The sequence below is a fragment of the Dreissena polymorpha genome, chromosome 10 (genome assembly GCF_020536995.1).
Source record: "Dreissena polymorpha isolate Duluth1 chromosome 10, UMN_Dpol_1.0, whole genome shotgun sequence".
Taxonomy (NCBI): Eukaryota; Metazoa; Mollusca; class Bivalvia; order Myida; family Dreissenidae; genus Dreissena; species Dreissena polymorpha.
Genome location: NC_068364.1, coordinates 41471794 through 41485725, shown reverse-complemented (window position 1 = coordinate 41485725; position 13932 = coordinate 41471794). Strand labels below are relative to the sequence as shown.

The 13932-nt window shown below is 39.2% G+C and overlaps 1 protein-coding gene and 1 long non-coding RNA gene across 18 annotated transcripts in view; both read left to right on the top strand.

Annotated features, from left to right (window-relative positions):
• Window positions 1-12900, top strand: part of LOC127847106 (dynein axonemal heavy chain 2-like) — a 154636-nt gene extending 141736 nt beyond the window's left edge. For all 17 annotated transcript variants that reach the window (XM_052378720.1, XM_052378718.1, XM_052378719.1 and 14 more), the window contains 10 exons: window positions 1553-1678; window positions 3389-3580; window positions 4162-4353; window positions 5201-5385; window positions 6509-6731; window positions 7587-7703; window positions 8677-8826; window positions 9502-9753; window positions 10901-11051; window positions 11591-12900. In XM_052378720.1, coding sequence (XP_052234680.1) covers window positions 1553-1678; window positions 3389-3580; window positions 4162-4353; window positions 5201-5385; window positions 6509-6731; window positions 7587-7703; window positions 8677-8826; window positions 9502-9753; window positions 10901-11051; window positions 11591-11745 — 1743 coding nt within the window. In that variant the 3' untranslated portion in view covers window positions 11746-12900. The remainder of the gene's footprint in view (window positions 1-1552; window positions 1679-3388; window positions 3581-4161; window positions 4354-5200; window positions 5386-6508; window positions 6732-7586; window positions 7704-8676; window positions 8827-9501; window positions 9754-10900; window positions 11052-11590) is intronic.
• On the top strand, window positions 1976-2952 carry LOC127847108 (uncharacterized). Its single transcript, XR_008033821.1, has 3 exons — window positions 1976-2061; window positions 2234-2280; window positions 2625-2952. It is a non-coding gene; the product is annotated as an uncharacterized LOC127847108 (long non-coding RNA).
• Window positions 12901-13932: the final 1032 nt, after the last annotated feature.

Genomic DNA, 13932 nt, shown 5'->3' with positions numbered 1-13932 from the left:
AAGATAAGACCGCATGAATTAAGAGCTCTTTCGGCTTCGTGGGCTTATATTAATCAGACCCCACTATCTGAAGTGCTTCAAGCTGCTTTCTGGAGGAATCCGACCACCTTCTCCTCTTTTTATCTTCGTTCTCTTGAGTGCCAACAAGACAATTTGTATAAGTTGGGTCCTCTTGTAGTGGCTCAAACTGTAGTTTCTTCTATGGCGTAAGTACACTGGTGCCATCCGAGAATTAAGTACTATACTGTACTAACAAAGATTATAAGAGGACTTGATTCTACTATCTCTGGCTGTAAACCCTCTATATGGGTTTTGCTGTGATGGGAAAAAATATGCGAACCTTCCCGCCGCAGCTGCAAAATCAGCTAGAGATAACAGGTAACGTATTTATGATATTAAAACAAATTTTCTTAAGTAAAATTCATTTTAATTATTAAATACTTACCTGTTATCGGTAAGTCCCACCTCCCGACCCGCTCATCGCCTTTTTATGTTTGCGTAAAGGAAAGATGAGTTGTGGTTCTTGATTTCCTGTTAGGTTGCATTGTACTATGTTTAACCTGATTTGGATTCTTATAGAGGTGGGCGATTCCCAGCGCTTGAATATTTTCCGGATGAAATAACTCCCTTGGAAAGGGGTAAGCTAGAGATAACAGGTAAGTATTTAATAATTAAAATGAATTTTACTTAAGAAAATTTGTTTTTGATAGTTGTATTTTATTAAAAATCCACTTATTTTTGTTGATCCATGTACAAATCACACACTTCTGAAACTATTTGTTGGTATCTAAATTTTTGGGCATGCAATAATTTAATTATTTTTACCATCAGAAAACTTATTTCTGGTAAAAGAGTAATTATGGCATTCATGAAAAGCCAGAAAGATGCCTCCTGTTTGTATGCGTAGAGCAACATAAATAGAGCAATACTGATTTTGTAAAATATGTATTTTACGGTGTTTTGTTAATAAACACAGATAAATTACTCTTAATTATTTCTTTGAAATGAGTGAAATTTAGAAAAACTATCAGTAATATAAATGTGGTATTTTACTGTAATTTGCATAGTGCTGCAATTTATTTTTAAGTGAAACAAACGATGATGACTCTAAACTATGAAATGAAACCATTATTTTAAAGTGATCACATAATAAGCCCGGGAACATTGTCACATTAAACATAACAAAAGTGGAAATTCCATAAATAGATTTATTTAATTTTACAAAAAGAGCTCAAGTATATCACACTGATATTTTTGTATATTTTTTAATGTTTGTTCAGAAGAGACATTCTTTAAAATAATGCCATTGCAGTGGGAAGTGTCATCCCTTGTTAGCCTTTGCCGGCTTTAAAGGCTAATCTGGGACGACACTTTACGCACATGCATAAAGTCCCGATTTACTAGAGCGTGGCTCATTTATTAACTTTGTTTGTTTATAAATATGTAAATATGTATGCCACAATGTATACTACATTCAATAATAATGTTTATTCTCTATTGATTTTTACGACCCAACATTTAATAGTGATGTTTACTCTCTATTTATTCTTAGGACCCAACCAGTGGGTTGTTACAGCTGGCAGAGCAGAGCGGTATGGCCCAGAGGTTTCACGCGCTCTCCTTGGGTCAAGGTCAGGCACCCATAGCCACGAGAATGATCAAGGAGGGTGTGAGAGAGGTCAGTACAGGTAAAATAAGGGGCTCTAAACTAGGGCAAGTCAGGCACCCATAGCCACAAGAATGATCAAGGAAGGTGTGAGAGAGGTCAGTATAGGTGAAATAAGGGGCTCTAAACTAGGGCAGGTCAGGCACCCATAGCCACAAGAATGATCAAGGAGGGTGTGAGAGAACACAGTACAGGTGAAATTAGGGGCTCTAAACTAGGGCAGGTAAGGCGCCCATAGCCACGAGAATGATCAAGGAGGGTGTGAGAGAGGTCAGTACAGGTGTAATTAGGGGCTCTAAACTAGGGCAGGTCAGGCACCCATAGCCACGAGAATGATTTTGGAGGGTGTGAGAGAGGTCAGTACAGGTGAAATAAGGGGCTCTAAACTAGGGCAGGTCAGGCACCCATAGCCACGAGAATGATTAAGGAGGGTGTGAGAGAGGTCAGTACAGGTGTAATTAGGGGCTCTAAACTAGGGCAAGTCAGGCACCCATAGCCACGAGAATGATCAAGGAGGGTGTGAGAGAGGTCAGTATAGGTGAAATTAGGGGCTCTAAACTAGGGTAGGTCAGGCGCCCATAGCCACGAGAATGATCAAGGTGGGTGTGAGAGAGGTCAGTACAAGTGAAATTAGGGGCTCTAAACTAGGGCAGTTTAGGCAACCATAGCCATGAGAATGATTAAGGAGGGTGTGAGAGAGGTCAGTGCAGGTGAAATTGGGGGCTCTAAACTAGGGCAGTTTAGGCAACCATAGCCATGAGAATGATTAAGGAGGGTGTGAGAGAGGTCAGTACAGGTGTAATTAGGGGCTCTAAACTAGGGCAGTTTAGGCAACCATAGCCATGAGAATGATTAAGGAGGGTGTGAGAGAGGTCAGTACAAGTGAAAATAGGGGCTCTAAACTAGGGCAGGTCAGGCACCCATTGCCACGAGAATGATCAAGGTGGGTGTGAGAGAGGTCAGTGCAGGTGAAATTAGGGGCTCTAAACTAGGGCAGGTCAGGCACCCATAGCCAGGAGAAGGATCAAGGAGAGGGTAAGAGAGGTCAGTACAGGTGAAATTAGGGGCTCTAAACTAGGGTAGGTCAGGCACCCATAGCGGCTTTTGCTTAATTTGATAACATCCTTATTCTAGCAGTTAGGATGGAGTTTAATGCTTGTGCTAAATTTGACCATATTAGCTTTTATTTTCCATCACCCAACCAAATGGTAACTGGTTATTCCTTGCCAACTGCCACCTGTCCCTTAGCTGGCCATATACATGTAACACTTATTTACCCTCTCTCTCCTGCAGGGTAACTGGGTATTCCTGGCCAACTGCCACCTGTCCCTCAGCTTGACATATAAATGTAACACTTATTTCCCCTCTCTCTCCTGCAGGGTAACTAGGTATTCCTGGCCAACTGCCACCTGTCCCTAAGCTAGACATATAAATGTAACACTTATTTTCCCTCTCTCTCCTGCAGGGTAACTGGGTATTCCTCGCTAACTGCCACCTGTCCCTCAGCTGGCCATATAAATGTAACACTTATTTTCCCTCTCTCTCCTGCAGGGTAACTGGGTATTCCTCGCTAACTGCCACCTGTCCCTCAGCTGGCCATATAAATGTAACACTTATTTCCCTCTCTCTCCTGCAGGGTAACTGGGTATTCCTTGCTAACTGCCACCTGTCCCTCAGCTGGCCATATAAATGTAACACTTATTTTCCCTCTCTCTCCTGCAGGGTAACTGGGTATTCCTTGCCAACTGCCACCTGTCCCTCAGCTGGATGCCTCAGCTGGACAAGCTTGTGGAGCAGCTGCAGGTGGAGGAACCTCACCCAGAGTTCAGGCTCTGGCTCAGCTCCAGCCCACACCCGGAGTTCCCCATCGCCATCCTGCAGACAGGCATCAAGATGACCACAGAGCCACCTAAGGTACGCGTTAACCCTTGCCCTCTCAGAAGCAAAGTTAAAAGGGCTATGTGCAAACAGCATAAAACCAGAACAACTGGCAGTCTATTCAGGTTTTATGCTGCTTGCTGCTTATCAGTATCTAAGGATTGGAACTGAAACCTTTAAAACTTCTTGTAAGAAAGGTCTTGAATTAATTTAAATGTAACTTTCAAGGGGACTACAAACACGTCAAAATATGTATCTAAGTGGTAAAGGATTATTTCATATAAAAGGTTGCTAAGTTGTAGTGGATTATTTGTAACACGTTTTTTACTAACCCTGTGTGATACGGGGCCAGTAAATTAAAATTGGGCCATAGGGAAGCTAGATATCAAAATAAGCCACATTCTGGAAAAATGGCGCCAGATGCATGTGCACAGGCTAATATGGTAGGACACTTTCTTCATAAAAAGGATTTTTTGTTAAGAACAGACTTCCTTTAAACATAAGATACAATTAAAGCAGACCGCACAAGCTAATCTTTTACACTGCCGGTACTTTATACAGAAGGAAAACAAATTGCTGATCAAACCATAGTTTGACCTTATTCATCTCACGTACAGGGCTTGAAGGCCAACCTCAAGCGTCTCTACAACCTGATCACAGAGCAGCAGTTCAGCCGGTGCCACAAGCAGGACAAGTACAAGAAGCTACTCTTTGCGCTCTGTTACTTCCACTCGGTGCTGCTCGAGAGGAAAAAGTTCCTCATGCTGGGCTGGAACATAGCCTACGAGTTCAACGATTCAGATTTTGAGGTCAGTGAAGTTTCTTTTGACGATGTTTGGTTTGGAAATGTGATTACGATGTTTGTGAATTGAGTTGTGAAATAGGGCAAGAGAGAAAGTTGTTGGTATGTTAGGATGGAGGCGTAAAGAAGGTACAATACAGTGTAAGATTTGGCAATCCTTGATAAAAAAATTCATTTGTCAAAATCAACGCGTAGTATTAACACGTGCTGCAGAAATAAGCCTTAATAGCAAATTCACACCTACAAAAAAGGGAAACCTGAACCATGGTTAAGTTAACTGACAACTTAAGTTTTGAACCAGTGGGTCCAGAAACCCAACTGATGAAACAATACTTGCATTATGCATACAGGTATAAGAGATTCTGCTGAGTATCAACCTAGATGACTAAAGTGAAATACGGACTCCATACACAATCATATGAGCCTTATATGGGAAAACATTAAAACTTGTTTTTAATGCATAAGCATATAATGTCGTCTCAGATTAGCCTGTGCATTCTACACTGGCTAATCAGGTATGACAGTTGAGTTTTCGCCTGAATTGGATTTTTGCCTCGAAGAGGCTTCTTTAAAAGAAAATAAACACAAAAATAGAAACTGTCATCCCTGTTGAGCCTGCGCGGAAACAGCACTGGCTTATCTCGGACAACATTTTACACACATGCATTAATTCAGTTTTTCTATGGCAAGGCTTTAAGACTTTCATTCGTATGAACATTTATCCCAGAAACAACTTAGCTTTTACTCCAGAGTTCAAGCATAATTAAACATAAAAAATACCAAGTACAAACTGGCCTTGGTTATGTGAGCTTAAAAACTAGGTCATTAGGTCAATACAAGCGTAATTTCTACAGGTATCAGAGAACCTGCTGAGTATCTACCTGGACGACTATGACGAGAGCCCGTGGGATGCACTCAAGTATCTGATAGCGGGAATCAACTACGGAGGTCACGTGACTGACGAGTGGGACAGAAGGCTCCTTATGACCTACATAGCAGACTTTTTCAACGACAACTCCATCAACACTCCTTTCTTCCAGTAAGTGTTTTTGTATGCTGGTAGTGCAACATGTATATCTCTTTCAGTGCTGGAACCAAATTTTGAAGGCCTTTGCAAACAGTTTGGATCCAGATGAGACGCCACAGAATGTGGCGTCTCATCAGGATCCAAACTGTTTGCTATTCTTATTGTATTCTTTGAAAAAATCGAAGGAAATGCTAATTTTAGAAATTCAGCAGACGACATTTTAGCAGACGACAAATTTCCCAGCATGCAAAGGGTTAAAAGAGTCTTGCAGTCACGTATGAAAGCATTTCGTGCCTTAGTAGTCACTTAAATGTATGGAGTAACAAAATTAGTAAAATAACAAATGAAAACATGAATTTTGAGGTGCATATTGTCAAAAGATTTATATGATATGACAAAAATTTGTTTAATTTTTACCGATTATGACTGTGCTTTTCTTGTGTAAAAGATAACCAGGTTTTGAAAACCCAGTTAATGTGTTGCAATTGGCAAACCCTTAGTGGGATGGGTATGGCAAACCCCTAGTGGTTTGGGTATGGCAAACCCCTAGTGTGTTTGGGTTTGGCAAACCCCTAGTGGGTTGGGTATGGCAAACCCCTAGTAGGATGGATTTGGCAAACCCCTAGTGGGTTGGATTTGGCAAACCCCTAGTGGGTTGGGTATAGCTAACCCCTAGTGGGTTGGGTTTGCCAAACCTTTAGTGTGTTTGGTTTTGCAAACCCCTAGCTGGTTTGGTTTGGCAAACTCCTAGTGGGTTGGGTTTGGCAAACTCCTAGTGGGTTGGTTATGGCAAATCCCTAATGGGTTGGGTTTGGCAATTTCCTAGTGGGTTGGGTTTGGCAAACTCCTAGTGGGTTGGGTTTGGCAAACCCCTAGTCGGTTTGGTTTGGCAAACCCCTTGTGGGTTGCATTTGGCAAACCCCTAGTGGATTAGGTATGGCAAATCCCTAGTGGGTTGGGTTTGGTAAACCCCTAGTGGGTTGGGTTTGCCAAAAATTGTTAGGTTTGCATAACCCCACTTACTGAAGTATGAGTTGAATGAGATCTGATTTAAGAACTGAGAATTAACATCAATTATATAAAAAAAAGTTCTCCCTTTCATTCATTGGTTTATTTTATTCTACTTTCCTTTTAGGCTGTCAACACTTGTGACATACTACATTCCTAAGGACGGCCCCCTCTCTTCCTACAAGGAATATGTCAGCATGTTGCCAAACATTGACCACCCTGAGGCCTTTGGGCAGCATCCCAACGCAGATATCCAGTCTCAGATCCAGGAAACTCGACTCATGTTCGACACGCTTCTCTCCCTTCAGCCGCAGATCTCATCCGTCGCTGGCGAGTCCAGGGAAGATAAGGTGCGTATTGTGGAAATGTTGCATGCTTTGTCGTCCGTATTTTCTTATATTAACTACGAAATTTAATGCTGACAAAAATAAATGGTTTCACAGTAGTTTTGCTGAAGGAATAGGAAAAACATGTACATTATTCGTATAGTTGTTACGTCATAAGTGTTATTTATTTTTGAATACATTTTAATTAAACTGGTCAAAGGTAGTTTAACTGGCCATCTATGGTTATTGTCAATGGTTTTCAAGTGCCTATTTTGTGTCAACATTTGCTATAAACATGCACAATTTTGTCTCTGGTATAAAATACATATGAGCTTTGCTCTGGAGAAACAGGGCTTATTGCATGTGCGTTAAGTGTCATCCCAGATTAGCCTGTGCAAGTTGCACAGGCTAATCAGGGACAAAACTTTCTGCCTCAACTGGATTTTCTCTAAAGAAGAGCCTACCTTTTAATGAAAAATACAATAAAAGCAAAAAGTTTCGTCCCTGACTTCACAGGCTAATCTGGGATGACACTTTGTGCACGTGCATTAAGCCCGCTGGGATGACACTTTGGGCACGTGCATTAAGCCCGCTGGGACGACACTTTGTGCACGTGCATTAAGCCCGCTGGGATGACACTTTGTGCACGTGCATTAAGCCCGCTGGGACGACACTTTGGGCACGTGCATTAAGCCGGCTGGGATGATACTTTGTGCACCTGCATTAAGCCCGCTGGGACGACACTTTGTGCGCGTGCATTAAGCCCGCTGGGCAACACTTTTCCCGTTTTCCCAGAAACCAGCCCATGTGTACACATAAGGTTATATTTTACTCCACTTGTCAGAACCCATGTTTACATGACAGCCTTTTTTCACACAGGTGCTGGAACTGTCTGCAAACATCTACAAACAGATTCCCGAGAACATCGACTATGACAACACAGTTAAGATTCTCTCCATTGATCCATCACCGATCAATGTTGTACTTCTACAGGAGGTAGTTAGAAATTAATATTTAAGTCTAAAATTAAAAAAATTGACAAATAAAGTCTTTTGAATTGTAATATATTGATAACTGGAACATACATTTAATTTTTAGGTGAATTTTGCTTTTGTCAACCCTTGCAAGAACCTCGGAACTTGGACATTTCTGACAATATTTTTATGAGGTCTGATATCATTTCCGAGTGTCAGAAAAGAGAAATGTGGTTGGAAACAATAAAAAAACTTCAAATTTGTAAAAACTATTGACTGGTATATGTTTACTTTACTTCGATAGATGGTTTCACAATAAAAAATAGAAAGGCTTATTATCAACCAGTCAAGTGAACTTGCTATCTGCACTGGTGACATAACAATCTCATGGTGCTATTCTCATAACCAAACAAGCAACATTAACTTGCAATAGTTATTGATATGAAAATGCAAACTTATAAAAAACATTCATGACTTGCAAAAACAGGTCAAAATGCATGTCTGTAGTGGGTCATTTACAAGTACATTCATAACCAGGGTGGTTTTGATAAGAGTGGATTTGTCTTTATAAATGACTTTCTTAGAACACTAGATAGCATGAACGTGCAAATTGTTATCTTAGATTAGGCTGCACAAAATATGCCATTCTTTTGCAACATGCAAAAATAATACAGGAAAACAACTAAGACAAACACTGAGACTGTTATGGAAGTAGAGATTGCCATAAAACTACAAATTTAAACACATCATGTATGTACATTTTAGAAACGCATCAAAATATATTATGCACTCACACATCGATCACTACAACATACGACACTTTCACTTTCTCAAGTCATAACATTTTTCACATTTTGCCCCATACTTGTACAAGATCAAAACACTTTTCCCACTACAACACCCCATACCTGCTCATGTTGAAAACATTGTTTACTTCGCGCGCTACTTAAAACATTTATCGCTACAAAGCTCGTCATATTTCACCTACGTTTCAGATCCAGCGCTACAACGCGCTTCTTGTGGAGATACGCAAGTCCCTGAAGGACCTTGACATGGGTATCCAGGGCTTGGTTGTCATGACGGTGGAACTCGAGAGCATCTTCATCTGTATCTACGACGGCCGTGTGCCACCCTCATGGCTCAAGGTGAGTGAAGCTGTGATTGTGTCATGACTTTATCTTTGAACCGCAGCCATTCTGGGCCATGTTACTGAATCAAATTCCTTATTGACGTAAATTTGTAAATTATAATAAAATTACATGATAGAGGATTGCTTCTATTTCCTAGTGTTTTATACCTGAGTTAAGAAAAATATCTCGCATTGTGAATATTAAGTCTACGGGTTATATCCTTGGCTCGAGCCTGGGAGAACCATAGAAACCAAATTAACTGAATTCTCATTTCTAACTATTCCTTTTCCAATAATTGCAGGCACTTCTTGTTGGTATAGTCTGCATTTCTCACTATGCAGATAACCTATTTCACTATTCTGGTTGCCAGGCATTGTAAATTTATATAGTCCCCATTTCTGACTGATGCGTTTCTCCAGTTGGGGTGTTTGTAAATGCTGAATGGCCCAATTGTCTAACTATACTGGTTCCACATTTCTCACTATATTGCTTTCCAATTGTCGCACTATACCGGTTACCCATTTCTCACTATTTGTTTCCAATTGTCTAACTATACCGGTTCCCCATTTTTCACTATATTCATTTCCAATTGTCTAACTATACCGGTTCCCCATTTCTCACTATATTGGTTTCCCATTGTCCAACTATACCGCTTCCCCACTTTTCACTAAACCGGTTCCCCCATTTCAGGCCTACCCATCCCTAAAGCCCCTGGCAGCCTGGACCCGAGACCTTGTGCAGCGTCTAGACCAGCTTGAGAAGTGGGCGACCACAGCCCACCCGCCGAATATCTTCTGGATGTCAGGGTTCACGTTCCCGACAGGTTTCCTGACTGCAGTCCTACAGTTGTCTGCCCGTCTCAACAACGTCTCTATCGATAGCCTCTCTTGGGAGTTTAGCGTGATGACGGTGGATGATACGAATATCACTGGACCCCCGAAGGTGAGATACTGGGGCCCGTGTCATGAAAGATCTCAATACGTGTTTCAGTTTAACCCTTTCCCACTTAGATACGTATTTTCAGGTATTTGTAGTCCCTTAGAAAGTTATATTTAATTTAAGACCTTTCTTTCTAGATTAAAGTTTTTAAGGATTCATCTCCGCACCTAAGATACTGATGAGCAGCAAACAGCATAAAACCTGAACAGACTGAGAGTTACTTGCAGGTTGTTCTGGTTTTATGCTGTTTGCACATAGCCATCTTCACTTTGCTTCTAAGTGGGAAAGGTTTAGGAGCAGAAGGACCATATAAATGTTGTTCCCTTAAACATAATGTATCATCTAGAATGGTGAAATGTTTAGGACAAATTTGGAGTCTATATATTATAGCTCTCCATTATCCTAGATTTGATTATATCCTTATATTTGTGTGGAAATCTATTTAAAAAAATCAATTTTCCTGTCTGCATGAGGTAATTAATAATTTATGCATGGCAGCTTTTCAGATTATGGGCAGTAAGTTGTGTTTTTCTTGATATTTGGGCATTTTCAACACTTTTTTATAAGTTATGTCCAGGGTAATTTGGTTTATTAAAGTGTTGTGCAATTATTTGTAGCAGCTGATGACAACTGCACTCCTTGAATCCGATGTACGGGGAGAGTGGCCGTATAAATGATTGCGTGACTAATTCCCAAATTATATGGAAATAAAAACCATCAATCCTCTGATTTATTATCTTGGCCTTACCAACTTAGCTTACCAATCTCACATAGGGGAAATAAGTAACATGAAATGGTAAAATCATTGTTTTCTGGTTAATCAATTTTGGCACATATCAATTATGTTTTTCTTTCAACATCATTTTTTCTTTTGAATTCAATACCCAATGGTTAGTTTATTTACAAAGTATTTATTTAAGCTTGATTGCATTGAAACCCGAAAGCTTATTGAAAAGCTCTTGAGTTCATTTCCTGGGTAGAACCAGTACTTGGTGTCTTTGGAGGATAAAAAAAATGCTCCCACTGTGGGGATCAAACCCGTTGCCTCCCTGTTTGCTAGAGGGACACCATACCCACTTTGCAACGTTGGTAACCCAAAGGTTAGGACAAACACACACAAACACCAACAAACTTCTTTTTGTTTCTACAGGATGGTGTATACATCAAGGGGTTGTTCCTGCAAGGCGCTGGGTGGGACAAGAAGAATCAGTGTCTGATAGAGGCTACACCCATGCAGCTTGTCTGTCAGATCCCCACGATACACTTCAAGCCAGTCGAGAACAAGAAGAAGGTCACCAAAGGTGGGTATCCTGCCTTGTCATTTTTTATTATGATTTAGTGCTCAGTTTTGTATCCAGTAGGAATAATAGTAAATTGACACAGAACAAGTTTCACTCTTTCTTGATATATTTCGCCTTAATCGACTTTTTCAATGCTTTTAGTAAATATATATAGTAACCTATGAGAACAACTTTTGTACTCTGCAGGCTACAAATCAGTAAATCAAAATTAATGCGCTAAAAACCTGTGAGAACAACTTTTGTACTCTGCAGGCTACAAATCAGTAAAAAATCAAAATTAATGCCCTAGGCTTGTTAAGCGATAAATTGATGGCAAAAAAAATCTGATTTAAACACAAAATAGTGAAAACATGAGAAAAAAACAAACTTTCCAGCACTTCTTGAGGGTTTTTGGTTAAAGTCACGATACTTAAATAGGAGGACTGATACTGTGAAAAATAAGGCTACTAGCAGGCATAAAATCATAAATCTTTTAGCGATAAAAGGTGTGTTAAAAATAATTGATACTAATCCTATTTTCCTGACACCTCTAATTCCAGGAATCTACACATGCCCATGCTACTATTTCCCGAACCGCACGGGAAGTATGGGTAGACCCTCATTCATTGTTGCCACGGAATTGAAGAGCGGAGATAAGTCCCCTGACCATTGGGCAAAGAGGGGAACTGCTCTGCTGATGAGTCTTGACTACTAGAACCTGCAGACTTTTATTTTCACCTGTGGTCTTTTGATTCCACCTGTGGACTTTTACTTCACCCAAGGACTTTTGATCCACCTGTGGAATTTTACTTCAACGGTGGAATTTTGTTTGTTTGCTGACAAAGAATTAGCCATTGAATTGTAATTAACAAAGTTTACTCACAGACCTTGAATCAATCTGTGGATTGTGAATATGTGTGCTGATTTTTAATCAAACTGTTATTATATTTGTGAGCTCTCAGCTCTGTGTGTGTACTCGAAGCTGTGAAAATATTACATTTCTGAAAGGAATTAAAATGGGGTATAATAATTAAACTGCAGACTTTGAATTCCGTTATGGAGTTTTTGGATCATTGTTGAAACTGTGAAACTATGAAACTTATACCTTTGTGCAATTTTATACCATGCAGACTTTTTGAAGTGGCATTCTGTATATAACATGCACATTTTCAATGACAGTATCCGGGAGAAGGTTTACAAATGTAACATGAACATCTGAATAATATTTTAATTAAACATTGGACAATGATTTAACTTTTATAATTTGAAGATGTGCATTTCGGCTCTGTGCATCACATAATGGAGTAATGTGTAGAAATCAACTTTAAATTTGGACTAAAATTACGAATGAAATAGTTGTGGATTATGTTTTGATGTTTTATTGAAAATAGTTGACCATAGTTTGTTATTGATTTGTGTTGCTTTATATTCTGGTTTGTAAATTGGTTTTTGATGTTGGTGTTGATTGAACTACGATTCATCAAGTTGTCTGTCTGTTTTTGTGAACATAATTGGACCTTTAAAGTCATTGATCAACAGCGCATTATAAGGGAAATGTTAGCATTGCATACAATTTTAAGTCTTTTTCTTCTTTTATTTTGCAAAGATTTTATTCAGTGTTATTCAGTTTATTTATTGAGCATGTTGCTTGAAGTTTTATTAACAAGTTTGCCAGCATCTGATAAATTATATGTTGATCTTGTACAATACTGTCTAAAGTTTCCGTACAATAAGATGATATATCTTGACCCAAACTAAGAGTAAATGTTTCCGTCCAACATACTATTCTATTTATTTACGTGCCAGATGTATTTATTAGTATGAAATTATACATATTGTTTTGTTTAAGAAATAAATAACATCAATATAATTGTTTTGTGTATTTTTTTATGCGTCATAAGGGTCAGTCCCATTTTAGTCAGTTATTTACCCAATTGTTAAACTTTTACATTTGTATTGATGAATATAATTTACAAGTTTCCTTAAATATGTCTAAAATGAATATAAGCCATAAAGACCCAGGGAAAGTCTATGTTTTTTAACCCTTTCCAGGAAAGTTTTCCACTCAGAGGCAAAGTAAAAATGGCTATGTGCAAACAGCATAAAACTCGCAGTCTGTTCAGGTTTTATGCTGTTTGCTGCTCATCGGTATCTAAGGTTTTGAAATGAAGCTTTTAAAAGTTTAATGTAGGAATAAAGGTCTTAAATAAAATTTAACTTTCAAAGGGATAACAAATGTGTCAAAATACGCTTCAAGTGGTAAATGGATAAATAAAAACATTCATAAAGCCATAATTCGATGCACAATAACTATTTGACATCAGTAATGTTGCTAATATTTATGATTACATTAATTAATAATTATATACTTGGACATATTACAGATCAGCACTGATATCCATTAAGAAAGAACAGGACATGTTACTGATGTGGGCTGCATTCATAAAGTAATAACTAGTCATATGTCAGATCTGGGTACTCAAAAGAGCTTCGATAAGCCTCTGGCTTTCGATGCCAAAAGAAAAAGGTTTATACTCAATCCTGGTACATTTTTAGCTTGACTTTTCAAAGAAAAAGGAGAGATGTACTACTCGCCCCGGCATCGGCGTTGGTTAAAGTTTTTTATAAACTCAAGTAACTTTAACACTGTCAAAGATAATTAACTCAAACTTGGAATACTTCTTTATGGCAACAAAACAATTGTGTTGGTGCAGGTGCATAACTCTGTCAGCATTATTAGCTCCGCTGTTTTTGGAGAAAACCTGAGGTATTGTCATAGCCTCCCCGACGTGTTCGCCGTCTGGCGTCGTCCTTAAACCTTTACATTGGCTCTAAAATCAAAGTGCTTCCACCTACAACTTTGAAACTTCATATGCACATGCATCTTGATGAGTTCTACACG